Source organism: Spinacia oleracea, chromosome 4, assembly GCF_020520425.1.
Source record: "Spinacia oleracea cultivar Varoflay chromosome 4, BTI_SOV_V1, whole genome shotgun sequence".
NCBI classification, from domain to species: Eukaryota; Viridiplantae; Streptophyta; class Magnoliopsida; order Caryophyllales; family Amaranthaceae; genus Spinacia; species Spinacia oleracea.
The window spans coordinates 187,752,102-187,779,688 of record NC_079490.1 but is presented as its reverse complement, the minus strand read 5'-3'; the positions used below and the strand labels follow the sequence as shown (position 1 = coordinate 187,779,688).

Below are 27,587 nucleotides of genomic sequence, written 5' to 3'. Positions count from 1 at the left end.
ACTACCTAAAAAAATATAAGTTGTTTTTTACAAATTAAAAAGTAATAAAAGTTGTTTTTTACCACCTAAAAAAGGGAAAATTGAAGAAATCGTTATATTGATGGTGCATTGTTGATATGCAAATGTTTGAAGTTCTTTCTTTCATTTTTCTTGTTTAATTTCATTATTTTCTTTTGCACGCGCTACTTAATTTTCACTAATTAATAAATTCAACTTTTACATTTATATGACTAACCTTCGGATATACTTTTATTTGAAATTATTTAGTGACTAAAAGATTAATTTACATTCCAGGTTGTATATCATACAAATTAAAAATCGTCATAAAAAGGACAAAAGTTGCAAGTTATACTCGTAAATGCCAAAAGAAATTATAAAGCAGGTCCAAGCAGGTCAAGACCTAGACCGGACCTGAAAAATCCGGTTTTGGACCGGACCAGACCGAATGATTCCGGTCCTGTCCTCGATCCAAGAAAATTAAAAATTCCGCTCTACCGGTCCAATCGGTTCCGATCTGATCCGGTCCGGGTATGGACCTGTGCACACCCCTAATTGTAGATGTGGTATGACTTTTTATTAATGAACTAATTTTATCTTAATAATGATACAAATAAACTTTATTAATGAACTAATTTTATCTTAAAAAAAATACAAATAAACTTCTATCCCCATTAAATCATATTTTCTCTCTCCTACCTACCTGAATTAGATTTCATGGGACAAGTGTATTTATATTGAATTGTCTTAAATTTCAAAAGACAATTACATTAAAAAACGAAAAATGAAGGGAGTGGTTCTCTAATTAGTCAAACAATTACTTAAATTGTTTCACATTTGCACTTAAATTAGATAACTGCTTGAGCATAGTTGAGAATACTTGTTCTCAACAAATTCAAAAAATTTAGGAGAAAATCATAACACTTCCATCTCTATTATCTGGGCGCATTTCTGCTAAAACAATTACTCTTTATTTTTTTATTTTAAGAAAAAGAACCAAACAAATCCTTCTATATTCAAAACAAAAACACTTATCATTCAATATTTTCCCCAAAAAAATCAAAAAGTTTCACCAGTTTCACATTTCTCCTCTTTTCTTGGTCAACATATCCCCTCTTTTGCTCAACATACTTCATAAATAATTAATTATTAATCCGGCCTTAATTAAAATATCACGTTCGTTACACTGTCAACGTGACTATTAATCTCGAAAATGGAAGACTCCGTTAGAGGAGTATAAATAAAACAAGTTTATATTTGAACTATACTGTGGAAGAGTGTGCTGCTCTCTTTTAAAGCAGCATCATTTCTGTCATTTTGCTTTTTATATGAATGGATTAACATCATGTCCTTATTGCAGACTCAGTGATCAAGGCATGAGAGAGAGAGATAAAGAACTTTTTTAGGTTTTAGAGAGAGAAAATAACACTCATTTAAAAAAAAAAAAAAAAAACCCTGTTTCATCAATGGAGTTGGAGACTGCAAATTGGCTTTTCTGACCCCTCTTTTTTGCCTCTTCTTCAACCTCTCACTCATTAACTTTAAGGTAAATGATTCTTTTTTTCTGGGTATGTTTTGTTTATTCAAAGATTGAATCTTTATGTAATTTTCTCAAAAACTAAATCTTTAATGTTGTTAAATAATTGAATTTTTGAATTATTTGAATGTTTTAGGGAAGTGGGTTAGTTATAAAATGGTGGAAAGAAGTGTTCTTTTTCACTAAGCAGGACTCAATTTGTTCCTAATCCTCTTAATTAGTATATTTATTTAATTAATTAATTAAGAGATAATCATCGTTTCAAGTTGAAGATAAACACAAATTATTTAATAAATAATTAATTAAAGAGGGATTTTATAATCATTATTATCATATAAGTGTTTAGAATTCATGCAAATTGTAGACTCATTTTCCTCCTCTTCAGTTTATGGAGCCAAATTTCCTTTTTAGGTAAATAATTTCCTAGCTCTCCAAAATGGGAAATTATTTTCTAACAAAATTTCTTCTGGGGGTGTGATGTTTGATGTAATTTTACCAGTAAAATCCAGAGTAATTTATGTGTTCTTGCAATCTGTCTAGGAACTTGAATTATGTGGGATGTTTGTTACCTAAAATGCCTGATTTTGGAGATTTTTTTCCATTTTCGGTTGTATTGCTTTTCTGGCTTTTTACAGCTTTTTTCTGAGTTGTTTTTTGTAGAATTTCATTTGCCAATTAGTTTACTTTCTTGCTTTTTTCTTCCCTTTTTCCCATTATAAATAAATAAAAAAAAATCTAAGAATTTATATAAATTGGAGAAATGCTCCTAGTTGTTTGAGACTTGGAGTATTTATCCAACAATTTTAGAGTAAGGATCAATTTATTTGAGTTTATATGCATGTAATTGTTCTTGATTAAGTTTTTATTTTTGTTAGTTTTGAATTGTTGTCATATTTTTGTGGGTTGGTTTTTCTGATATGAAGATGTGTTGTATGTGTAGGAAATACTTACCCTAGGTGTGAGATGGATTTATCAGAAGCAACAAAAATATTACTTGACAGGATTCAGAAATTAGAACCAGAAATAGCAACCAAAATTATAGGATGTATTCTTATACAAGATCATGGTGAAAGGGAAATGATAAGGCTAGCTTATGCTCCTGAACAGTTTATAGAAAATTTGGTACAGAAAACTAAGCTACAGCTTGGGTATCTCTCAAAATCCCCTGTTTCGTCCTCCTTATCTTCTCCTGTTTCCATCAACCCTTCACCAGTTTCGGATGTGTCGATGAATTACATGCCGTTTTCACCCAACGGCTCTAGACCCTACTCGTCTCCAACTGCATTTCCGGTCCGACATGCACCCTATTGGGACCTGCAGTCTCTGACACCCGAGCAACAATCGATTCTGAGTTCTGATTTTCAATCATATGGAGACTCAATTGCAGAAGATTTCTGTCTTCAGAATCAGGGTCAGTTCATGGGGTTTGATGAACAAATGGACTCAACAAATTTTCCTGGTGATGTTTATTATGGTGATGCTGCATTGAGTAATCTGAGAAGTCGTCGATCACCAAATTTGTCGGATTTGCCTACCAAAATGTGCCATTATTTTAGCAAAGGGTTTTGTAAACATGGGAGTAGCTGCCGTTATTCGCATGGACCAGATAGTTTCCAAACACTTTATAGTCCAAATGAACTTGGGCTTGATGATCATATATTTTCCCCTGGCTCACTAGAAAAACTGGAGCTTGAGATAAGTGAACTCTTAAAATCAAGGAGGGGGAATCCTGTTTCTATTGCTTCACTTCCCATGTTGTTTTATGAGAAGTATGGAAGAACCCTTCAAGCTGATGGCTACCTCACTGAGAGTCAGAGGCATGGTCGAGCTGGTTATAGCTTGACCAAACTTCTTGCTCGATTGAAGAGAATTCGGCTAATTGATAGGTACCATTACTCACTTATTCTATGTTTTCATTTCCCATCAACTTAATGGCTAAAATGTGTTACTTGCAATTTTAAGCAGAGCACACGGACAACATGCAGTCATCTTAACTGAAGATGCTTCTAAATACAATTTGGATAATCGAACTGAAAGGAATGATCCAGGTCCAATTGTCAGTGGATCTCGGCAGATATACTTGACATTTCCTGCAGAGAGCACATTCACTGAAGAAGACGTATCCAACTATTTCGGGTATACATATAATATATGTAGTTCCTACGCCAATGCGTCTTCATTTTTTTTTTTTTTTTTATGGTATTGATTGTTTTGTTTTTACTTGTAGCACTTTCGGTGCTGTTGAAGATGTTAGGATCCCTTGCCAACAAAAGCGCATGTTTGGATTCGTGACTTTTGCAAGTGCAAATACCGTCAAGACTGTTTTGGCTAAAGGAAACCCACATTTTGTTTGCGGGTCTCGTGTTCTTGTTAAACCTTATAGGGAGAAATCGAAGCTTGTCGACAGGTACATTGTTATCTATTGTCTTCAAATTATCATCTATGTTCTGGCTTCAAAATTCATGCTCCATATAATCTGATTCTCATACGATTACACTATTATCACAGGAAGTTCATGGAGAAAAATGATCACGGTATGTATTACCCTGGAAATTATTTGGAGCTAGAACCTGACTTTCACCCTAGTAAGTGATGGAAATGCATAATAACTAACAATGGGGCTGATAATAAAGTTTTTTTTTCTTTTAATTTCTAAAACCAACAATTAGTAAATCTATTTGTGTTTTCTTGTATGGTTCTTTGATTATCATGATTCGATTTAAAAACATCACTGATAAACCTTAACATGCAGTGCCTAGATGTGAGGCCCCGAGGTTTCTAAGGAGGCAACTTATGGAAGAGCAGGAGCACGCTATTGAAAGGGAAAGGAGACGCATCTCTGAATTGCAGCTTGGACGTAAAAATATGATCAATCGGCAATTCATGGGCTATGGCATGGAGGAGCTAAGTGCTTTTGAAGGTGAAACACTTTTACTCCATATTTGTTTGGCACGGCAACTTTTCAGAATGTTGAAACCATACAGCATATTCAACTTTTTTTTTAATTCCCAAACATGAATATGACAAAAAATTAATAGTTAGCATATTGTTTTCCCAAAATCAAAATAAGAACAGTATAGTTTACATCCTTGGTGTGTGGGTGACTGGGTGCATGATTTTGTGTTCTAAGCTCTTGTTCTTTTTTGTTGACACATGCAGATCATTCGAAAATATCAAGTGCCGAAGAATACCACTATCTGCTGGATGTTTTCAATAACTGCAGTCTAACTGATGACAGATTGAATAATCTGAGCCCTGACTACACCGATCAAGAAAGGTATGCATCAAATCCATAGCCCTTACAACATTTATAAGTTTATTTTCCAGTTACCGTCCTCTGTCCCTTAATAATGTTGACATGAACTTATTGCATTGAGATTGAGAGTTAGAAAAGTAGAGAGAAAAAATCTTACTGAAAAGGGAATGTAAAGTTAGGTGTAGGGCATCCCAAAATAGAAGATCTTAACTTTGTGTTAAGATACAAAGAGAATATTTCAGATTGTTCTGATTTCATTATCTGCAGCAGCCAGGGGATTGATCTTCCGGAGAGCCCCTTTGCGTCAACAATGGGAAACGGCATTTCTACAGTCATCTAGATTTCCAGCAAAACAGGAGAAAAATAATTATATAGAGGGGAAAAAAAGTAGGAATACTGCGATTCAATGGTTCGGTTCTTTGGTTTCCAATATAGAACAATTACATTTCTTTTGGTTAGCTGCCGTTCCCAAGTCCCTGTTAGTTTGAAGTCTTTTAGCAAAAGTACATAACAGAAAGGCTAAAAGAAGACGATTACGATAAAAAAAACAAGTCAAGTAAGAAGTCTGAAGCATCATCTCCTCCCTGCTGAATTTGGTTGAAGGAGTTTGAAATAGAAAAAAGAAGATTATGAATACACAAAATGAAGACGGCCATTTATGTAAGAAGGTTTGCACAGGTTTTTTTTTTTTTTTTTTTTGCTTTTTACGACAGAAGGCGGAAGAAGAATTTCCGAAATATGTCAGTAGAAAACATTTACTAGTATTCTTATAGTGTTTTGGTAGAAGAAGAAAAACAAAGAATGAATTAACTTTTTCTAGGGTTTTCGTTATGCCTGGTGTTTTCAGAGAGCTGAAGATCTGTTTCATTTCCTCTGTGAGACCTCAGCAATAGATGCAAAGTAACATTTTCATTAATTGCATATTACTTGATATCTGATGAATAGAATATTAGCTTTTGTTATTATCTCTAGAATCTCTCTATAATATTGTGTATAATAGAGTGTTACTCAAATGCCTTATTTTGGGCATTCTCTCATATTTTATAGTGTGATGTTTGGGTTAGTTTCTTCCCAAAGATGAATGTGGATTTCTTTTCTCTAATGTATTTGAGTACTTGTGGTGATATGATCATTTTGCAACAATGAGATAAACCTGCATGGTGAAAATGATCCCGTGATAAAGCTACAGTTACACTTAGTGTAGTTTTTTGGTTCTACTACGAGGAGTTCCCACCGCCTTCGGCGAGTGGACTAATCTCTACCGCGGGAGTTTTGCACGGGTACCTCGATGGGCAGCATTCCTCCCAGTTGAGATTTTTTCCATTCTCAAGGCTCGAACCCGAGACCTTGGAGTTACACTTAGTGTAGTTAGATGCTATCATATTGTATATGTTGGTGGTTTGCACTATTATTGAAGCATTATAGACAAAAAGTATACAATGCATTGTCTTTGACTCAGGTTGATATTGGTGATGCCAAGTTGAGAGGGAACAATGGCATTGGTGCATGCAATTTCACCAAATTTCAAACTTGTTTTTTTATCATATGGTTTTTGATGATTTTATTGATATTTGCATAAACAAAAGCAAAAAGCATCTGTGTGTCTCGTTTCTTGGATCATTTATGTGTTATCTTGTTTTATCCTATATCAATTTAAAGGAGTTTGTTGATTGGTAGGGGCAATTCCAATGCTTTGACTGAAATTTCTCCTAACATTTTAAAATTGTTTGTTCCATGGGCCTCCTACGAGATAGTATTATTCCGCAACATAGTCATGTGAGCTTTTGTTATATGATAAAAGTACGAGGGAAGACACGATTGGTAATGATGATGGTTAGTAATACAATTGAATTATTGGGATGGACCATCTGTGTTGTGGGGATAAAGTTCAAAAGCATTATCTTGAATCAATCTTGTGATGTTATTTCGTAGCTGTCCATAGAACACATTATCCACTCCTAGGCTCATCCAAATTCCTAACCACAACATAAATATCTCTATTTGATCTTGTGATTGCTCCTCTTTTTCTCCATGTGTGTGGAGCCCTTTTAACATCTATGGACAAACATATTACTGTCTTACCTCCCAAATCCTAACAGGGAGGTAATATACAAGTTGCAACTCTGACGGCCCGTTAGGTAGCCAGTAATAAACGGTGGGTATGGGAATAAATTCTAGTGTTATTTAAAAAGAAATTAACATCATGATGTACATGGTAATGAAATTTTGTCCCAAGCTTGGTGTTTTTCTTCAAAGATTTACATTCCCATCTAATACCACTCCCCAAATGGTAATGGATGGTAATGAAAATTTATAAAGAAAAAGAGATAATTTTGAGTGAATTAGCATTATCATCGGAATAGATATTGATTTTCCTTACAAGTTTGCATACAAATTCATTCCCATTGACAACATTTATGACCGGCTACCAAACGGGCCGTGAGTATTTTTTACTTTCAGTAAAGTTATTCCGTATCATTCTTCTATAACTTTATGTCAACCAAACGAAAAGTCAAGTAGAATATGAGGAGAAAGCAAAGCTATGATAGAATTTGAAGCACCTATATGATTCATCACACAAAAATGGAAAGAATCCCAGGAAATGAAATTTGAAGGAATGAAGGGTAATGGGTTTCACAAATTCTTATTTACATGGGGTGTACGATAAATATTGTACACCGAAGTTAAAGTTGACGTAAAATGCGTAAAAGTTACCCTTATATGTGTAAAAGTTATATACTTTTTAGTAATAAAAATTTTCATTTTAATAAAAAAATATTTCTTCAAAATTTTTAATAATGCATTGAACACTTTAAAATGTTTATCTATTAACTTTTTTTTAATAAAATATAAAAGTTAGAGAAAAACGAGTAAAAGTTAGAGAAAGGTGAGTAAAAGTTATGTTGGTGCACAATAAATTTATTGTACAACTTGTGCAACAAGACCTTTTGAATGTGTTTAAAGTTGAAAGAAGAATACTGTATACTGTATAGGTTCAACTGAATGACCACTTAATCTAGCTTTGTGCATACACACCAAAGACATCTCTTCTAGCTTTCTCATAAGGCCCTAACACCAACGTTCAGTCCTTGGTTACATCATAGATCATTGCATTAATGTAACAATCTTCTTAAAAGAGTAATTTCCAGAGCTATACTGGCTATCATCATCGTTAGGCTCCGTTTGGTAGGGCGTAAAACGTTTTCATGGAAAACGATTTTCCCCTTTTTAATCATTTTACATTGTTTGGTTGGGTAAAGGATGTAAAACAATTTTCCATGACTCCCTCAAAGGTGGAAAACACTTTTCCATTTGAAAGGGAGGGAAATCACTTTTCCTTCTTACCTCCCTCTCCTTACTTCCCCTCAATCTTCACCATTTTCTCCCATTTTCCTTTAAGTTACCAAACAAAGGAAAACTAGTTTGGAATTGTGTTTTCCCTTGAAAAATGTTTTCCATGGAAAATCATTTTACAATGAAAACGTTTTACGCCCTACCAAACGGAGCCTTAATGATTACAATAACAACAATATAATATTAGTACCAGCAATACATAGTTACTTACAAACTTACGATGAAGATTACTGTTCAACACCACATCCAATTACAGAATATTGTTGATACAAGCTTACAGCTGCATTTGTAAGAGGGAAGATACAACTATTAATAATAATGTCAAATGCACATTATCTGATCAAACTTTGCAGGTTTATTTTCTTCATGAGGAAGACTGCAGTAACAAATTTTAATTGCTTATAGTGTAGGTATAACAAACTTGAATACAAGAGTTACATCACATTGTTTCACAAATCAACTATATGGACAATATGGTCAATTGCTCATCGTCTTCAACAAAATGCTCTAAGCTTCAATGATAAATGTATGAAATAAAATTGCAAATACGTGCTTTCTGAAGTAAGATTACCGTTTACAGGTTAGAATAATAACTTCTACAAAATTTGCCATCACTGTTGATCAGTTGATGTGTCACAAACCCAAAAAAAAGAGACATTTGCATGATGACTATGCTTTGATATGTGCAAATCTGACGTCAAAATAACTGAACTCAAGACCATTGCGACCTGCAATGAATATGAATGATCAAAAAATGAGTAGACTGTAAATGGATAAGAAATAGTCTGAAAGGAACATCACAGGAACTGCCATACTGAATTTAGTATCCCCTACATTTTCAAACTGGAGAAGTTTATGAAATGGATTTGATGACAAGGCACACAGTTGAGAACCACAGTCGGTAATAAAGTAGAGGATATTCTAGGAAGGGGGGTGTTAAAGGGAAAAGTGAAATTCTACAAGCCCTTCATCAGAGACCCAGAGGATTCAAGAATTATGTTCATGATTCAACAATACTTGGATATTATCATGGTTAACTAACCTTGAGAGTATATAATCTCAAAAAAATGACCTTGCAACATCAGAATTTACGTTGAGACCACAGGAGCCGCTTTATAACATTCCTTGCCTTCAGTCATATTGCGAATACGAATATAAACAAGTCTGGAATCAGCGTAATTCCTGTAACAATAATAAAATTTGCACAATGATCTTCTAACAACAAGTCCAATTCTATATGATCTAAAAGATCAAAGCAGGCAGGTAAGAGAAAGGGGTTAACATACCAGGTTAAATGGCAGGTAATAGTCAAAATTTGACTATATACGTAATACGTCTTCAAAATAAGTGTCATGATGAGATGGCTCAACAGTTTGGTTAGTCCCATTTCCGCTAAGGCAACTTAATTCATCCTTGCTTTTCATATTTCTTTGCAAACTCTTTGAGCAGCATGCTCTGCCTGAATGCTATATACTTATCCACACTAGTCCCTGCCCACTGCTGACAGAAGGATTCATCAGTCGGGACCAGGGAACTCAGAGGAAACGGTCCCGCTGGCGCTTTCTTCAGGTAAACCAAAAATCTATGCCGGGGACGAATTCTCTGTTCTAGCGACAAGCTTAGGTACGTGGGATACTTTGTCAAGGATCGGACTTCGTTTTGAAGTTCATTAACCAGATACTTGTACTTTGGCTTAAGATTTCGTTCCAGTGAGAGAGAAAGTACCTGCAAAAATGCATGACAAGCAAGCACTAAAGTTCAGTCGAAACACTCTTGACAAAAACATCAATAAATCTGAATATTTGGCAATCCATTACACAATGAACCATTGAATTGTATGCTTATGGGTTGTGATCCTATTAGGAAAACAACTGCTCGGGGAAGACCTCTTGTCATCAATTCAAGGCTAGCACAATATTTATTAATATGATGAATCTCATAAAGATAGCGAAAAAGACCTGTGTGATGCTAGTCAAAACTTTCAAGATTTCTGAATCCTGCATGCCAATGCTCCTCAGAAAATTAATTCGGGGCAATAATCCATCTTCAATGCTGTAATGAAGAAGCTGGGGATGTTTTGTAACCATTTTCACAATACTCTCTTTTGGTGCTCCCAGCTCGTCTGAAAGGAAATCATAGCGATCGTTCCAAGATATGTCAACTCGCTGAACAAGAATTTGAGGGCTCAAAGTCACAACTTTTCCCAAATCACTTTTCTTGATCCCAACCTCCTCAATTAAATATCTTACAGTGGGCTTCAAGGAATTCTTAACACTATATGAAAAGATAGATGGAGCAGCACTGATAACTTGCCCTATCTTAGACTCAGGAATACCCAGATCCGCCAGAAACGCCACATGGGATTTCATATTGCTGTCCACAGTATACCCAAGAAGTTGAGGTTGCCGTAATAGTATCTTTTTGATGTCGTTGTGTTTAACGCCAACATTCATCAAGTAATCCAATCTTTCCCGTGCAGAAAATACATTAATATGAAAAGCATTTGTGTGTCTTCGGTACATGTGAACAAAGTGAGACTCTTTCATCCCAAAGGTGCTCAGGTAATCAAGAAGGGGAATCCATCTAGTGTCTAGTCTAAATTCCTCTGCTAGCTGTGAATATTTCTTCTTTGGACCTTTCCTTCCTTCCCACTGCAATCAAAGGCAATAATGGAAGGCTCTTCAGTCCAAACAGCGGCAAAACATCCTCACAGTCACACTGACACTTCACGACATGATGAAAGCCTACCTTCCCTTTGCCATCTGCTTTTGCGCCCACACTACTCGCCTTTTTCTGGGTTCCTAGAAACAGGATTGCATGATAATTTGACTCAAACTGGGAAATTTTAATGAAGAATTGGACTCAAACTGGGAAGTTTTCATGAAGAACTTTATATCTTACCTGGTCTAAGCTTGGTTGCAGCCAGCAATTTGGACCTTTGTTCACCCCTATTCAAGTTTGCTGGTTCTGCGAATTCATCTTCCTGCAGGAAATGTAATGGAAAAAATCATGTGTTATTTTCATGTACATGGTTTTGAATTTTGATAACAACATGAAAGTCGAATGAATTCTTAGAGCACTGATGTACCTTTAGGTACTGCAGATTATGCATCTTAGAAAATGTATCATGGAAATAATGTGTCATATAAAATGTTTTCTTAGTGGTTTTCAACAACACAGGCATTCGGGATTCCGGGTAAATGAAGCAAATCAAGTCATCAGCCTCCTTAAAATTCAAAGCTTCCAATTTTAAGCTGTTTAGTCAATATCAACATTTCAATTCCGAGCCATCAAAATATTGAAGTAATTTCTAAATCTAGTGTGTTAAACAATTAAGTTTTTCCATATCATCCATAGTACTCCGTATTACATTCAACTAACATTGCAAGACTAATTCGAAATAGTGAGGTATAGGCAAGGTATTCCAACTGAATTCCTAATTAAAGCATCAATCAAATATGACACATGCAGTATTATTTATGGAAGTAGTTAGTACCCAGAAAAGGCTAGAATGTTAATATACAAACCAATCAACTTAAGTACTAAACACCATTCATATAAGGCTTTGTATTGTACAGAACATGGAAGCTGCTCATTAACTATATTCACATCTCATAATGGAATGGCCACAAACAGAACCTTCCTCTCCCACACAACTACTCCGTATTAACAAAGAGCTATGACCAAAACTATGGCCAATGTTAGATTATGTAAATAATCTAGATATTTTGTGAATATTCTTTATGTATATTTACTAGACTAGAATAGCCCTAACCCTAATTTGGTAGCTTGTATATATACGACATTTGACAGCAATACAAGATATGGAATATAATTCTTTCACGGTATCAGATAGCTAGAGTTTTCTCTTCTCTTCCGCTGTGCCCTAGCGCCTCCCTTCAACCTCCGTCATCTTCTTCCTCTATCCAGCCGCCATGACTGACTCTAAGTCCGATGGCAAGCCTTCCTCTTTCTCTGTTTCACCCTTCACTCTCAGTTTCGAACATAACATGCAATATGGGACGTGGGCGGAGCTTTTTAAGATTCATGCTCGCTCACACAAGGTCTTCAGGTAAGGAGAAGCCGACTCCGAAGACGGATGATGAGATTGAACATTGGTGGACCCTTGATGCCACGGTGCTCCAGTGGATCTATTCGGCCATCTCCAATGACTTGCTGAACACGATTCTTGAACCGGAAGCCACGGCAATGGAAACATGGGAAAGGTTACGTGACATTTTTCAAGACCATCAGAATTCGAGGGTTGTAATTCTTGAACTCTTGAATAGGAGTTTACTCACACCTGTATGGAACATTTCCCTAATGCCTCGTCTTACTGTCAACAACTCAAGAGCCTCTCCCCCTCTCCGACCAACTGAATAATGTTGGAGTTCCGGTGCCGAATAGCAGGTTGGTTCTCCCGTTGGTTTTGGGCTAAGTGAAGCATACAAGGGAGTTGGCACACTAAGCCTCTGCCTCCATTCTCCGAGGCTCACTCTTCCCTCCTCTTGGAAGAGCGCGAGCTAAATGAGCCGGGTAATTATGGGTCGAATGCGGCGATGCTCACCGATGCTCACTGCCACTGATGATGCTCCACAGCCTACGAATACGTGTTCAAATCGTGAGAAAAATAAGGGCAACAATCGCCGCCACAATTCTGGCCGGAAAAACAGCTGTGGCGGCCGGAATTCCGGTGGCGGCAAAGGTGGCACCGGCGGCTCTGGTCCGGTGGTGGCCGGAATTCCGGGGACCATCAAGGTGGTCAGGCGACGCAAGGTGGTTCGTGGCAATGGCAGTGGGTTCCATTCACACCTCCCCCCCTCCATGTCCATATCCCACCACACAGTGGGCTAGACTAGCAGCCAACAAGGCCGGTGACCCAACAAGGTGTGTTGGGCCCTCCTCCCCCACATATTCCAACTTATGTACCGACCGATATTGAATCGGCCATGCACACAATGACGATGCAACCACCCGACAACAATTGGTATATGGATACCGGTGCCACATCCCATATGACATCATCCAAATATCCAATGGTAATCTCTCGTCTTATTTTAATTTGAGCAATCATAACACTGAACTATTGTTGGTAATGGTCATTCTATTCAAATTCGTGGTTGTGTTCATAGTAGTTTGCCTTCCCCGAACCCCCCTTTATCCTTACGAAATGTTCTTCATGCTCCTAAACTCATTAAGAATTTGATTTCAGTTCGTAAGTTTACCACTGACAATCCGTAACTGTTGGATTTGATCCTTATGGGTTTTCAGTGAAGGATTTCCAGACGGGGATGACTCTAATGAGATGTGATAGTCGGGACGACCTTTATCCCATCACCACCATCAAATATCCATCCACCTCTCCATCAACCTTTGCGGCTTTGTCTTCTTCCTTTTGGCATGATCGTTTGAGTAATACGGGTGCTTTTATTTTGGATTGTCTTAGGCTCAATAAAAACATTGAATGTACTAAATCTAGCGGCTCTAGCAATTGTCGTTCATGTATTTTTGGTAAACACATTAAGTTGTCGTTTAGTTCTTCAGTTTCTGAAACATTGTTGCCATTTGATATTCTTCATAGTGATTTGTGGACCTCTCCCATGTTGAGTTCCATAGGACATCGTTATTATGTTATCTTTTTGGATGATTTTTCAAAGTTTTTGTGGACTTTTCCGATTGCTAGGAAATATGATGTGCATGCAAAGTTCTTAGCTTTACAAGCCCACATTCACACCCAATTTGAGCGTCATATTAAAAATGTTCAATGTAACAATGGGCGAGAATATGATAATAGTCAATTTCAGAAACTTTGTGAGTTACATGGGATATCTTTCCGTCTTTCTTGTCCTCAAACCTCTTCACAAAATGGGAAAGCCGAACGAAAAATTCGGTCTACCAATAATATCACTAGAACTCTTTTCGTCCATGCATCTCTTCCCAAATCCTTTTGGCACCATGCCCTTCAAATTGCCACTTATCTCTTAAACATCTTGCCAAGCAAACTATTGAGCCGAACATCCCCTACTGAAATCCTCTTTCTCATCTTCGAGTGTTTGGATGTTTATGCTACCCCTCTTCCCTTCCACAACTATACACAAGCTACAAGCCCGGTCCACACCGTTTGTATTTTTGGGGTACCCACCGAACCATAGAGGCTATAAATGCTATGATTTGTCATCTTATAAGATCATTGTTTGTCGCCATGTCATATTTGATGAGATCGTTTTTCCCTTTGCTAGCCTTCATACTTCAAACTCAAACACCTATGATTTTCTAGATAGTGGCTTGTCCCCTTATTTAGTCCAACATAGGCAAATGGAGGCAGCCAGTCCAATGACTCCCACGGACCACCCGCGGACCACGCTACGCCCCGCTCTAGTCCAATGGCCCAGTCTGTCCGCCAACTCCCTGCTGACCTTCCCTCTCCCATATCAGCAAGTGGCCGACCCAGTCTCCAGTCTCCCACGGTCCTGGCCTCCCCTTCTCCTTCTGTCGTGGCCCGGCCCACTCCAGCACCAAATCAGCCCACTCAAATGACTTCGCCACAGCCCACCTCCACAAATCAGTCCACCTCCACCAAGTAGCCACGCATGGTCACCCGGGGTCAAAAGGGTATTTATAAGCCTAAACGACCATTTAACTTAAGTGCCACGGTTACAAAATCATCCCTTCTTCGTAACCCATTGACCGCTCTTCGTGACCCGAATTGGAAATTGGCTATTGATGATGAATTTGATGCTCTTATTAAAAATAAGACGTGGGAGTTGGTGCCGTCCACCTAATATAAATGTTATTCGTTCTATGTGGATTTTTACTCATAAAGATAAGTCTAATGCTGATTTTGAGAGGCATAAAGCCCGTCTTATAGGTGATGGTTAAACTCAAAAGGTGGGCATTGATTGTGGTGAGACTTTTAGCCCGGTTGTAAAATCGGAAACAATCCGCACAGTTCTCAATCTTTCTTTATTTAAGCATTGGTCCATTCATCAATTAGATGTAAAATTGCTTTTTTTCACGGTGAGCTCAATGAAACGGTATACATGCATCAACCTATAAGATTGAGGGATCCCACTCATCCGGATTAGGTATGTTCCCTTCGTAAGTCTTTGTAAGGACTTAAGCAGGCTCCACGGGTATGGTATAAACGCTTTGCAGATTATGTGTCCTCTATTGGTTTTTAAAACAGCGAATCTGACAACTCTCTATTCATTACCGAACGGGTTCTGACATTGCATACATCTTACTATATGTTGATGACATTATTCTCATTGCTTCCTCAGATTCTCTCAGATGCTCTATTATGGATCTCCTTGCTTCCGAGTTTGCTATGAATGATTCAGGTCCTCTAAATTACTTTCTTGGCATTGATGTTTCTCGTCGCAAGGATGGTAGGTTTCTTTCGCAACGTAAGTATGCGGAGGAGATAATTGATCGGGCGAGTACTCCTGTTGATACTAAGCCAAAGCTAAGTGGTAAGTCGGGTGATTCGTATGCGGATCCGAGTCACTAACCGAGCCTTGCCAGTGCTCTTCAATACCTCACATTCACTCGTCCGAATATCTCTTATGTTGTCCAACAGATTTGCTTACACATGCATTCTCCGAGAGATGATCATATGCTTGCTCTTAAGCGAATCATTAGGTACATTCAGAGCGATTATGGTTTGCATCTCTATCCATCGTCTGTTACTAATCTCATTTCATACACTGATGCTGATTGGGGGGGTTGCCCTGACACACGTCGTTCGACGTCGGGTTACTGTATTGTGTGTTTCTTGGGGATAACATGATCCCTTGGTCATCTAAACGCCAACCTACCCTTTCTCGTTCTAGTGTTGAGGCAGAGTATGGAGGCGTTGCTAATGTTGTCTCCAAGTCGTGCTGGATACGAACCCTTCTATCGGAGCTCCATTGCCCAGTTTATAAAGGCCACCATGGTGTTCTGTGACAATGTCAATGCAAATATATATATATATATATATATATATATATATATACAACAACAACAACAACAACAACAAAGCCTTAGTCTCAAAATGATTTGGGGTCGGCTAACATGAATCGTCGTAGGAAATCGTCATTGTCACCAATCTAACCAGAAAGGAGTAGGAAATAAAAAGAAAAAACAAGGAAGAGAAAGCGGAATTAATGAAATTAAGATAAGAGAAAAATGTATATATAAATTATGGAAGAAATATTGTAAGAGATAATAAAAAATAAGTAAAGTTTAAAATAAATGAATAAGCAAAATAAGTACATTTCAAAATAGCGTGTAAAATTAAAAAAATTTGAAAGAATTTTAAAAATAAAATAAAAAATAAAAATAAAAACAGAGAAAAACAGAAACATTGAAGCTGTATAAGTCAAATGAAGTCATCAATGTATATTCTCTCCCTCCACTTTGTCCTATCCAACGCCATATCACCCTCAATCCCAAGAAAGCTCATATCGTGCTCAATCACCTTCCTCCATGTTTTCTTAGGTCTTCCCTTACCCCTAGCAGTTCTATCACTTTGTCACCCTTCTAGTCTCCTAACCGGGGAATCACTTGATCTTCTTCTTACATGTCCAAACCATCTTAAACAATTTTCCATCATCTTAAACTCAATCGGTGCAACCCCTACTTTCTTCCTAATAATCTCATTCCTCAAACGATCCTTTCTTGTATGCCCACACATCCAACGTAACATGCGCATCTCCGCCACATTCATCTTGTGCACGTGATAAGGTTTCACTGCCCAACATTCCGTGCCGTATAACAAAGCCGGTCTAATTGTCGTGCGGTAAAAATTTCCCTTCAATCTTTGGGGCATGCCTGAATCACAAAGGAACCCCGTGGCACCTTTCCACTTCAACCAACCTGCTTTGATCTATGGGCCACATCACCATCCAATTCTCCACCCTTTTGGATAATATATCCTAAATAACGGAACATTTCAGAGCCTTGGACAATTTTCCCATCCAAGGTAATCGCTCCTGTCTCTCAATCTTGCACTCCACTAAACTTACACTCCATATATTCCGTCTTGTTTCTACTCAGCCTAAAACCCCGAGATTCCAAAGTTTGTCTCCATAACTCCAACTTACTTTCCACTCCTTCTTTTGTTTCATCAATCAACACAATATCATCTGCAAACATCATGCACCAGGGTATACCATCTTGGATTGACCTCGTCAATTCGTCCATGACTATAGCAAAAAGAAACGGGCTAAGTGCGGAACCTTGATGCACTCCAATCGTAATGGGAATTCTTCGGTCTTACCAACACTAGTTCTCACACTCGTGCTAACTCTGTCATACATGTCCTTGATGATATCAATATACTTCATCGGAATTCCTTTCCTACTTAATGCCCACCAAAGAATTTCCCTTGGTACCTTATCATACGCCTTCTCCAAATCAATGAAAACCAAATGTAAATCCTTCTTCTTATCCCGATAATTCTCCATTAGTTACCAGATGAATGGCGTCCATAGTCGATCTCCCAGGCATAAATCCAAACTGGTTCTCCGAAATTTTCACAGTTCTCCTCAATCTTTGCTCAATAATCCGCTCCCATCAGGGTACTAAGCACATTGAGATGGACATACACTTTGTCCGTGAGAAGGTTGCGCGTGGTCACGTGCGTGTCCTTCATGTACAATCTCGGCATCAGATTGCTGATATTTTCACTAAGGGACTTCCATAGGATTCATTTGAAGATTTTAGGGACCGTCTCAACGTTCGACAGCCTCCGTTGCCTCCCGTTTCGACTGCGGGGTGTGTTAGATTATGTAAATAATCTAGATATTTTGTAAATATTCTTTATGTATATTTACTAGACTAGAATAGCCCGAGCCCTAATTTGGTAGCTTGTATATATACGACATTTGACAGTAATACAAGATATAGAATATAATTCTTTCAGCCAAATCATCAAACAAATCAAAATCCAAAAGTCGGATGCAATCCTTCTTTTGAGCTTACTAAACAAAGCTATGATATTTGAATACTTCATAATGCTAGTTTGTAGGGCTAATTCAATGTCAATAACAAACCCCTAACCAGCGATGAATTCGGGTCATCCACAGCATTAGGAACATTCTGATAAAAGTAGTTAAAATCTAAATTCTATTATAGTGATAATCAAACAATTGCACAATTAAAACTTCTACAAAATGGAAAAAAAAGAAACAGTAATTAGTCAAAGAATTGCAAAATCAAAAAAGGCAATAATTAATCAAACAAGTACAAACAACAAAATTGATTACATAAAATTCAACAAACTCACATCATCATTGAACCAAGGAACATCATCATCATCATCATCACCCTCATCATCATTCGCAAGAGAAGAGCTTGAGTTCGAACCTTCTACAACTTCCGTCGCCGCTGCCTTCGCCAGTTCATCTTCATCATCAGAATCATAGACAGAAAGAGCTTCGCCGAAGCGAGAGCGGTGGCTCGGCTTGAGAAGCTTAGGGTTAGAATGGGCGGAAGGGGGCGGGAACAGGCGGTAAAATTGGTGACAAGAGGAAGTAAAGGAAGGCTCAACAGTAGAAGGAGGAGAAAGAAAATGGAGAGATGGAGAGATGGAGGGGAGAGTGAGGAGGGAGAAAATCGACATTGGAAGGAGGCGGGAGAAGACAAGAGGAGTAGAATATACGAAAAACCCTAGAAAAGAGGGAGAAGGTAAGAGAAGATCTGGTTGTTAATGGAGGAGTACGTGGGGTCAAAGAATCTTAATCTTCGTGGTGTTGTTCATGGTGTCATTGTGTGAACCAGAGGTACTGGATAAGGGAAGAACGATGAGGTGACCTCAATATTTATATTTCCGTCATGATCCATATTTCCGTTTCGGGCAATATCATTGTTTTCGGAATATTCTTTATTTTTGCCTTTTGACGATTTCAGCTCCCACTGGAACCGAGATCCGTCGTTTCCGAATGTTCATAAATAGATTACTTAATGAATAATATATTCACTTAAATACTTGATCCGTTCACGTACTATTTGTGTGACCCTACAGGTTCAATCAAGAGTAAGTTGTGGATTAATATTATTAATTTCACTTGAACTGAAGTCTGAAGCGGCCTCTAGCTAGGCATTTAGTTCACTTGATCTCACTGAATTTATTAACTTGTTAATTAATACTGAACCGCATATATTAGATTTAGCATTAAATGCATACTTGGACCAAGGGCATTATTTCCTTCAACTACTACCATCTTCCTTCTCCAATCGAGTTACCCCTTTCCCAAGTCACGCATCTGCGAATAGTGAGATGTAAAATTTTGGGGTATGGGTTGTCTCACAGCATAATGATAGGCCTTAATCACCTCCATTAGCTCCAGCGAAGGTGGTCCATTGCTCGGATGGGGTGGTACCGGCATACTCCTCATAAGATCTACTGTTTCATTGGAGTCGGAACTGGGTTCCCTCCTTCTCTGTTGTTGCTGAGTTTGCGACCTTGAAACATTCTCTAATGGTGTAGGCGAAGTTCCTTCAATCATTTCTCGAGTTCCAGACCTATGCGCCTTCTTCTTCCTCGGCATGGTGAATGGGTGCACAGTAGCAAATCACCTTATCGTGCGCATCCCCCCATGGAAAAGAGAGAAAAATATATTTGGGCCGAACTTATTCTAAACTCTTGGCTTTCTTTTTATCATGCGTTAACTTTACTTACATAGAACTTGTATTTTTTTTTTACTTTTATATTAATTTAGAAATCCTATTTCTAATTTACCAAAATCTAATGAGTTTCTAATAAATTAATAAATTACAAATGTATGCGCTTTAATCAAATATATTAGATTAAATTGGGAACTTCCTTTTCAAAAAAAGTTATGTACGAAAAATAATACACTTTGAAATAATTTCAGGCCGGATTTGCACTCAAATTCGGATTCGGGTCAGAGTCTCTGCAGACTCCATATGTGATCCATATCCATTAGGATTCAGATGTTTTTAATCGGATTCGGATTCATAAATTTTTTCTCGGATTCAGATCGGATTTTTTCCTTCGGATCGGGTCGTACTCGGTTCGGATTCGGATGTGATTGCCATCCCTAAGTGAGGGTATTAGTCTACTCCCTCCGTCCCAGATTAGTTGTTACACTTTCCTTTTTCGTCCGTCCCAGATTAATTGTTACACTTCTAAATAAGGAATGACCCCACAATTATTATATTGTTTCTCTCTTCCCACTAAACTTGTTTTTGTCCCCACACCCTCTCTCGTTCAATTAAAAAAATACCCCACTAACTACTATCACATCTACTTTTTCAATAAAATAACAATTGATAACCAAACGACCACTTATCACCTAAAGCTTTGTGCAAAGGTAAGTGTAACAACTAATCTGGGACGGTGGGAGTATTGATTTAGCTTTCCTCCAATAATATATTATGCGGTACACATCTATGGTAATTAAAATATATTTTTATCTTAGTTTCCTAAAAAAACGTAATGTAATTTATTTATTTTAAAGTAAAAAAATAAAAATAAACCTTTTGGCGGGAAAAAATCGCACCAAGAAATGACACGTGTCATTCCTGGTGTCTCTTTTAGTATATAGTAATAGATGAGTATCTTTCCAACTGAACCCTTGAAGGTATGATACAGAAATATTACAGAGGTTGAGATTGCAGCTACAAAGTACAAACCCTCCACTACTAACAGCGAATAACTGAAATCCAACTTCTGCGAATCAATAGAAAAATATTGTGTTATTACAAACTTTTATATAAGGCGGTCTTACACAAAAAATCACATTTGTGTCATATAAGTTAAGCAATGGAATCAATTTGTTAAGCACTGAAACTAATTAGTTTTGCACTGAAACCAATTAGTTAAGCACTAGAACTAATTAGTTAACCAGTAAAACTAATTAGTTCAGAAATCAAAGTGGTCTTTTCGGTAAGGCGGTCTTACACAAAAGTTGTCGTGAATCATGACCCTATGGAATTCTGATCATCTGCTTATTTCTAATTGATGATAGCTCTGTAACAACATCACTCATGCCAATCCTATCTTGTGGGATATCAGCACAGCAAGAAACTGCTATTTCAAGTATAGATATCAAGGTCTCCAACATCTTCCCGCTCTCTCCATCTATGTCTGTAAGAAGATCAGGATCTAGACTTTCTGTCACCCTTTCAGGCAATCTTCTTTTCACGAATGTACGGAGGCTGACACCGCCTTTGATCGTGTCATTAGTAGGCCTTTTCCCTGTAAATATTTCTAGCAGAAGGATCCCGAAACTATAGACATCGCCGTAAGTAGACACCTCATTTCCTAAACCATATTCTGCATTCAATTAAACCTAAAAGATTATCATCTTGTAAAATATTGGAAGAACTAGAAAGGAAATGGAGGGAGGGAGGGAGGGATGCTTGTTAGTTTTACCTGGAGGGACATAGCCAATAGTTCCCCTTACTGCTGTTGATGCAGAAGAGCTACAACTTCCTTCTGAGAGAAATTTAGCCAACCCAAAGTCACTGACATGTGCAACCATTGCATCATCAAGTAGAATGTTGCTGGGCTTAATGTCACAGTGAACTATGGGTACATCAGAATGGTGATGATGATCGATACTCTAAGGCGAAAGCAATGTCCACTGCAATATCAAGTCTTTGCCGAAGATTTAAGATTCTTGATGCAGATAAGTTTGTGTCAACTTTATGCAGCCAGGTTTCCAGACTTCCATTAACCATCTATTACTATATACTAAAAGAGACACCAGGGATGACACGTGTCATTTCCTGGTGAAAAATTTTCTCGCCAAAAACTCTTTCCTAAAAAGATATATTTATTTTATTCTTTTTTTATTTTCTCTCCTTTTATATAAATGTTTATATATGGAAAAAAATATAGGATTATGGAATATGTCATTATTAAAATTTTGGTAAAATTTTAGTCAAACTGTCATGTCAATAATAGAAAATATTCTTACTCGATATTTTGGTCAAATTAGCATATTAAATATATCAAATATTTTAGTCAGATCATCGATCATATTAAACATATAAAATATATAATACGTAGCAAGTTAAAATATGATAAAATGAGTACATTCGAGATTATTAATTACGTAATAGATTTAAGGGATAAATAATTCAATTAAAATTTTTATAAAAAGGATGGTCAAATAATAATTTTTAAATATCTGGACCTAATCTAGTGTACTCATAAACCAAAACCTTGAAATCGTTGCCTTGATAATCAATACTAGAACAAGCTGTTATCACCTTTACAAGGTTGCGATGTCTTACATTACGAAGGACATCACATTCAACCATGAAGCTCTCTGGAATTTTTGAGATTTCCTAAACTCTCTGGAATCAAACCAGAGAGTTGATTCATCCAACCCTCCAAATATTGCAAGTTTGCCAGGTTATTTCCTAAGCAATTTGGAATCTGTCTAACTATCTTATTTCTTTGGAATGATAGAGATGTAAGCATGGAGAATTTGCAAATGATTCTGGGAAGAATTCCAGCGAAATTGTTTCCACTTATATCGAACACATCTAGCATTGTGGCATTGGCTAAGGAAGAAACAAAATTCAAATCACTAAAAAGATTATCATCAAGGTGAAGCCATGTAAGCTTGTCTAATTTCTCGAGTGAAGGAACTTGTCCTTTGAGTTTGTTACGGCTAAGTTGAAGAACACTTAAATTCGAGGCATTAGATATTGAAGGTGGAATAAAACCAGTGAATTGATTATTGGCTATAGACAAAAATTGGAGATAAGGAAGTGTGTTACCTAAGTTTGAAGGAAGGTTTCCTTGAAAGTTATTTTCTCCTAAATCTAAATGTGTTAATAAAGAGAGGTTGAAGATGGTCAAAAGGTCTTGCGCGCACAAGGTGTACAATAAATTTATTGTACATCAAGATAACTTTTATGCAGTTTTTTGTAACTTTAACTTATTTTTCTGTAACTTTTATATTATAAAATTAAATAATTGTTAGATAAACATTTTAAAGGGTTAAATGATTAATTTATACATTATTAGTGATTTTGAAAAAATAATTTGTATTCAAATAAAAAAAATTATCATTAAAAAATAGATAACTTTTACATATATAAATGTAACTTTTAAGTATTTTGAGTCAACTTTTATTCCGGTGTACAATATTTATTGTACACCCATTATAAATAAGAATTTGTGAAAGATGGTTGATGGTACTAATCCGGACAACTTATTCATGTCTAATGCCAAATAAGTGAGCTTATTTAATTTCCCTAGGCTGTCTGGGATTGTACCAACGAGGGTGTTCATGGCTAGGGAAAGTACAGAAAGAGATAATAAGTTACCTAAAGAAGAAGGGATGATACCTGTTATGTTATTTTTGGATAAAGAAAGAAACTGCAAATTTAGCAGAAAACCAATCTGAGCGCAATTTAGAAGGTGGACCATGGTGCACATAGAGCTACGTGCACCAAAAGAACACAGTATATAATTGAAAGAACATCTGATTACGAGAAAAGAACATGAGTATTTTTTTTTATTTAGGTTTTAATAAATAGTAAAATAATAAATTATTTTTATAATAAAAAAGTGAAATATTATATCGCAGGTTCTTTTGCCGTAGTGTCGTGTTCTTTTACTTATGCACACATGTTCTTTTGGTGCACGTATCTCTATGTGCACCACGGTCCATAGTCCACGAATTGTATATTGGATGGAATAACTCCTCCTATAAAGTTGTTTTTGAGTGATAGAGATTCTAGTCTGTGCAAGCGGCCAACTTCAGCCGGTATTATGCTGATAAAACTGTTGTCTTGTAGCTGCAACACCCTGAGAAAGGTTAAAACTGTGAGGTTTGAAGATCGGAGGTCTAAGGCTGTTACTCTTTGGTGGTGGTACTGGTGGCTACGGCCACAAGAAACACCGCGCCATTGACAAAAGTGGAGGGTGTCATTCCATGAGTTCATAACACCAAGAGGGTCATCTCTTATCTTTGATTTGATTTCAATCAGTGCTACTTTGTCTGCTTCTTCTTCATTGTTCTTGCCAGTCGACAACTCAACACAGTTGAAGATAAACGTAGCCAAAATAATCCAATTAAACAAACAAGATGAGTAAGACATGTTTATTTCTAAAGGATTTCTCTGTAACCACATTTTATACTGATGTAATAGTCAAACTTCTCCTAATAATACAAGGATGCTTCGCCTACATACTGATTTATAATAATATACTCTCTCTGTCTTTTTTTATTTTTACGTTTGGTACTTTTCACGCGTTTTAACCACTAATTAATGTGCATTGAGATTCTTTATTTATTTATTTAAACAAGATAAATTACATTTATTTATAATGTTTTAACTTTAATCAAAATTCTGATATTGTAAGAATGAGAAAATTTTATTGTCTCAATGAAAAAGTGTGAGATATTAAATGATCGACTCAATGAACTTAATTGGTTAAAATAATAATTGGACACAAATTTTGATAGAATATTAAAGCATTTATGTAAAAATATAAAAGTAAATATAAAGAACATTTCTGGACACCGAAAAAGGAAAATGTAAAGAACAAAAAGAGACGGATGAAGTAAATAATAACAACACAAAAAAGTATATGAGTCACGAAATATGTGTTATGTGTATGTCAACCGGATTAGTAGGTTAAATTATTGAGGGTGATACTCAAACTCTATTATACAAGGGAAACCTCTGACGAAATTCCTAAGGTCATTTAGGTAAATGACTTTTTGATCTCCCACTATAAAACACTCTCTCCGTCCCAAATTAGTTGTTACACTTACCTTTGCACAAAGTTTTAGGTGATAAGTGGTTGTTTGGTTATCAATTATTATTTTATTGAAAAAGTAAATGTGATAGGAGTTAGTGAGGTTTTTTTTTAATTGAATGAGATAGGGTATTGGGACAAAAAAAAATTAGTGGGAAAAGAAAGACAATATAATAATTGTTGGGTCATTCCTAATTTAGAAGTGTAACAACTAATGTGGGACGGACGAAAAAGGAAAGTGTAACAACTAATTTGGAACGGAGGGAGTAGTAGATATTAACGGTCAAGATTAGAGTTCTCACCGTAACAGTGGTTCTCACCATAAGGCAGTTCTCATGTGAACCTATATATATATATATATATATATATATATATATATATATATATATATATATATATATATATATATATATATATATATATATATATATATATATAGACACTTATCCATTCCGGAAATATTGCACCATTTGTTTTTTACACTATTCACACTACGACTTTTCTCAATTTTTTTTATTCGTACGTAAAGAAATTTCAGTCATGTGGGGTTATATTAGATTCGTATCGATATATATTTTCTAAATATTAATTTTTTATAATTTTTACTTGCACATGATTTGAGATATTAAGAGTCAAAGTGGTAGTTAGAGGGTAAAAGTCAATCATGGTACGATATTTCCGGAACGGAGAAGTATATATACTTTCTCCGATCATTTTTACTCGCAACGTTATCATTTTCACGTATGTCAATGCAAAACTTTGATCATTAATATCTTTAATTATCTTCTAGCAAAAATTATAAAAAGTTGATATTTAGAAAATACATATTGAGACAAATTAAACAAGTTCCTACATTATAAATCACCAACAATATTCAAAACATAGGCCCTGTTTGGCAATTAGAGGTTAGCGGTTAGTTGTAGCGGTTTGGAATAGCGGGTTTGACTAGCTGTTTGCAATAGTGGGTTTGACTAGCTGTTTATATTAACTGTTTGAATAAAAGTGTTTGGTAAATAACTGTTAGCTGTTAGCTACTTGGTTGTATGAAATGACCAATAAGGACATTCTTTTTTTTTTTTTTTGTTAGGAAAATTTTGTTAATAATATAAATATAAATAGTGAAATAAAATGATACAAAGTCTGGAATAAAACTGGAGTAATTTATTACGGAATATTAAACAAATTATGTTTTTAAAATCTTAATAAAAAAAATTAATGTAATTATTATAGAACTCATATTTTTACTACTTATATACGGAGTATGCTCTAGTATAATCAACCGACTCAAAACTCCCTCTTGTCATTTTTAACCAAAAAAAAACACATTTTCTCGTTTTCACTTCATTGCCTTTATCATCTTCTTCAATCTACTCTGACAAAGAATCACATCTCCAAAATTCAGGATTATGAAAATCAACCTTCACCTTCCACAATAATTGCATATCTGTATCAAATAGAAGATCGGTTGATGGCAAAGGTGGTCACATGACATCACATGAATTATGCTTTTGGTTATGTTTTAACAATGAAATCGTACATGCAATAGAAAATTAAGTTAGTTAAACTGATATGGAAGTATTTATTTCTATCAATTATTATTCTTTAAATTACAATTCTAGTTAGTTAAATGGGCAAATAGTTGAGGTGTTGTTTGTTCATTTGACCGTTGATTTGTTGGCTGAGATAGCAACGAGAACATTTTTCTTTTGGTAAATTCATGATCTAAGTAAAGAAATTTTCACCAAATATTTGAAGCAGTAAAGCTGGGTTCTTTCCATTCATGTTCTTAGATGGACAAATGGGTAAATTAGTTGATAACATTCAGCCGCTAATCTCAAAAAGCTGGGTTGAGCAGCAGTTTCATATTTAGCGGTTTGGAAGAAAAAAGCTGATTCAAACCGCTATCTACCAAACACTCAAATTAACTTTTTACATTGGTCAAACCTATAATTTGGCTGAAATCTCTAATTTTTGCCCAATCCTCGGATTAAAAAGCCAGAGTAATTAGATAGATATTGTCGTCGCTTCGGAACCCCTAAAACGCCGCTTTTACGGGAGAGAGAAATCCAGTCACCGGAGCTCCGATTACCGACAACAGGAGATATAAAATGAACACCGACATCACTGCATCAACAAAGCCCGAATTCAAAGTAGTCGATCGGAACCCACCATTCACCAAAGTCGTCGGAAACTTCAGCTCTCTCGATTACCTCCGTTTCGTCACTATTACCGGCGTTTCTGTCACCGTCGGATACTTATCCGGTAATCCCTTTTCCTTTATCCTCATTTTATCAAATACCCATTTCGCAAATTCCTCTCTTTGATTTTTTTTTCTGCTTTTTTTTTGTGATTTAGGGATTAAGCCTGGGATTAAAGGTCCTTCAATGGTGACGGGCGGGCTAATCGGGGTGATGGGAGGGTTCATGTATGCTTACCAGAATTCTGCTGGCAGACTCATGGGTTTCTTTCCTAACGATGACGAGGTAGTTAAGTACAAGAAGAAGCTTAATCAGTAATTTTATCTTATGAAATGGGAAATTTGTGGAACATTAAGTTCAGTTTTTAGAGGATGTTTGCTTTTATTTTTCCATGAAATCAATCTCAATAATATTTTTGTTGGGAATAAATTGAAATAATGCTCCCAATTGTTATCATTCTGCAAACCCTTGTTCATTTGAATTAATGCTGAGATGGTTTGTTTATCTTTA

General features: G+C 36.3%; 3 protein-coding genes and 1 pseudogene across 8 annotated transcripts; 2 read left to right on the top strand and 2 right to left on the bottom strand.

The window, feature by feature from the left end:
• The first annotated feature begins 1,268 nt into the window (after positions 1-1,268).
• On the top strand, positions 1,269-5,755 carry LOC110782709 (zinc finger CCCH domain-containing protein 18). 6 transcript variants are annotated; one of them, XM_021986932.2, is made up of 8 exons: positions 1,269-1,543; positions 2,475-3,420; positions 3,500-3,670; positions 3,762-3,941; positions 4,043-4,119; positions 4,287-4,454; positions 4,694-4,811; positions 5,061-5,755. In XM_021986932.2, exons 2-8 carry the CDS (start codon positions 2,498-2,500, stop codon positions 5,128-5,130), a joined length of 1,707 nt encoding a protein of 568 aa, XP_021842624.1. In that variant the 5' UTR covers positions 1,269-1,543; positions 2,475-2,497; the 3' UTR covers positions 5,131-5,755. The 6 variants fall into 6 exon arrangements, with proteins under 6 accessions (XP_021842624.1, XP_021842621.1, XP_021842625.1 ...); XM_021986929.2 differs by having other exon boundaries at positions 5,058-5,755; XM_021986933.2 differs by having other exon boundaries at positions 1,277-1,543; positions 3,497-3,670; positions 4,043-4,068; positions 5,058-5,755.
• A 2,916-nt stretch (positions 5,756-8,671) lies between these two features.
• LOC110782710 (transcription termination factor MTERF9, chloroplastic) lies at positions 8,672-18,924 on the bottom strand. Its single transcript, XM_021986934.2, has 7 exons — positions 18,415-18,924; positions 11,046-11,127; positions 10,893-10,945; positions 10,103-10,795; positions 9,431-9,869; positions 9,187-9,326; positions 8,672-8,872 (listed from the first exon to the last, which is right to left on the bottom strand). The coding sequence occupies exons 1-5, from the start codon at positions 18,748-18,750 to the stop codon at positions 9,552-9,554; spliced, it is 1,482 nt and encodes a 493-aa protein (XP_021842626.2). The 5' UTR covers positions 18,751-18,924; the 3' UTR covers positions 8,672-8,872; positions 9,187-9,326; positions 9,431-9,551.
• Positions 18,925-21,037: 2,113 nt separating this feature from the next.
• Positions 21,038-24,248, bottom strand: LOC130472264 (receptor kinase-like protein Xa21; annotated as a pseudogene).
• Positions 24,249-26,830: 2,582 nt separating this feature from the next.
• LOC110782715 (uncharacterized) lies at positions 26,831-27,587 on the top strand. The gene is made up of 2 exons (XM_021986939.2): positions 26,831-27,141; positions 27,235-27,587. Exons 1-2 carry the CDS (start codon positions 26,988-26,990, stop codon positions 27,393-27,395), a joined length of 315 nt encoding a protein of 104 aa, XP_021842631.1. The 5' UTR covers positions 26,831-26,987; the 3' UTR covers positions 27,396-27,587.

Excerpts from the sequence above, each read along its gene's own strand:
- LOC110782715 (XM_021986939.2), top strand. The coding sequence starts at position 26,988 with ATGAACACCGACATCACTGCATCAACAAAGCCCGAATTCAAAGTAGTC. Across the intron at positions 27,142-27,234 it reads CACCGTCGGATACTTATCCG|GGATTAAGCCTGGGATTAAA; the intron begins GTAATCCCTTTT and ends TTTGTGATTTAG.
- LOC110782710 (XM_021986934.2), bottom strand. The coding sequence starts at position 18,750 with ATGTCGATTTTCTCCCTCCTCACTCTCCCCTCCATCTCTCCATCTCTC. Across the intron at positions 11,128-18,414 it reads TTCCTTGGTTCAATGATGAT|GAAGATGAATTCGCAGAACC; the intron begins GTGAGTTTGTTG and ends CATTTCCTGCAG. Across the intron at positions 10,946-11,045 it reads TGCAACCAAGCTTAGACCAG|GAACCCAGAAAAAGGCGAGT; the intron begins GTAAGATATAAA and ends TCCTGTTTCTAG.
- LOC110782709 (XM_021986928.2), top strand. The coding sequence starts at position 2,498 with ATGGATTTATCAGAAGCAACAAAAATATTACTTGACAGGATTCAGAAA. Across the intron at positions 3,421-3,496 it reads AGAATTCGGCTAATTGATAG|CAGAGCACACGGACAACATG; the intron begins GTACCATTACTC and ends TGCAATTTTAAG. Across the intron at positions 4,120-4,286 it reads AGAACCTGACTTTCACCCTA|TGCCTAGATGTGAGGCCCCG; the intron begins GTAAGTGATGGA and ends CTTAACATGCAG.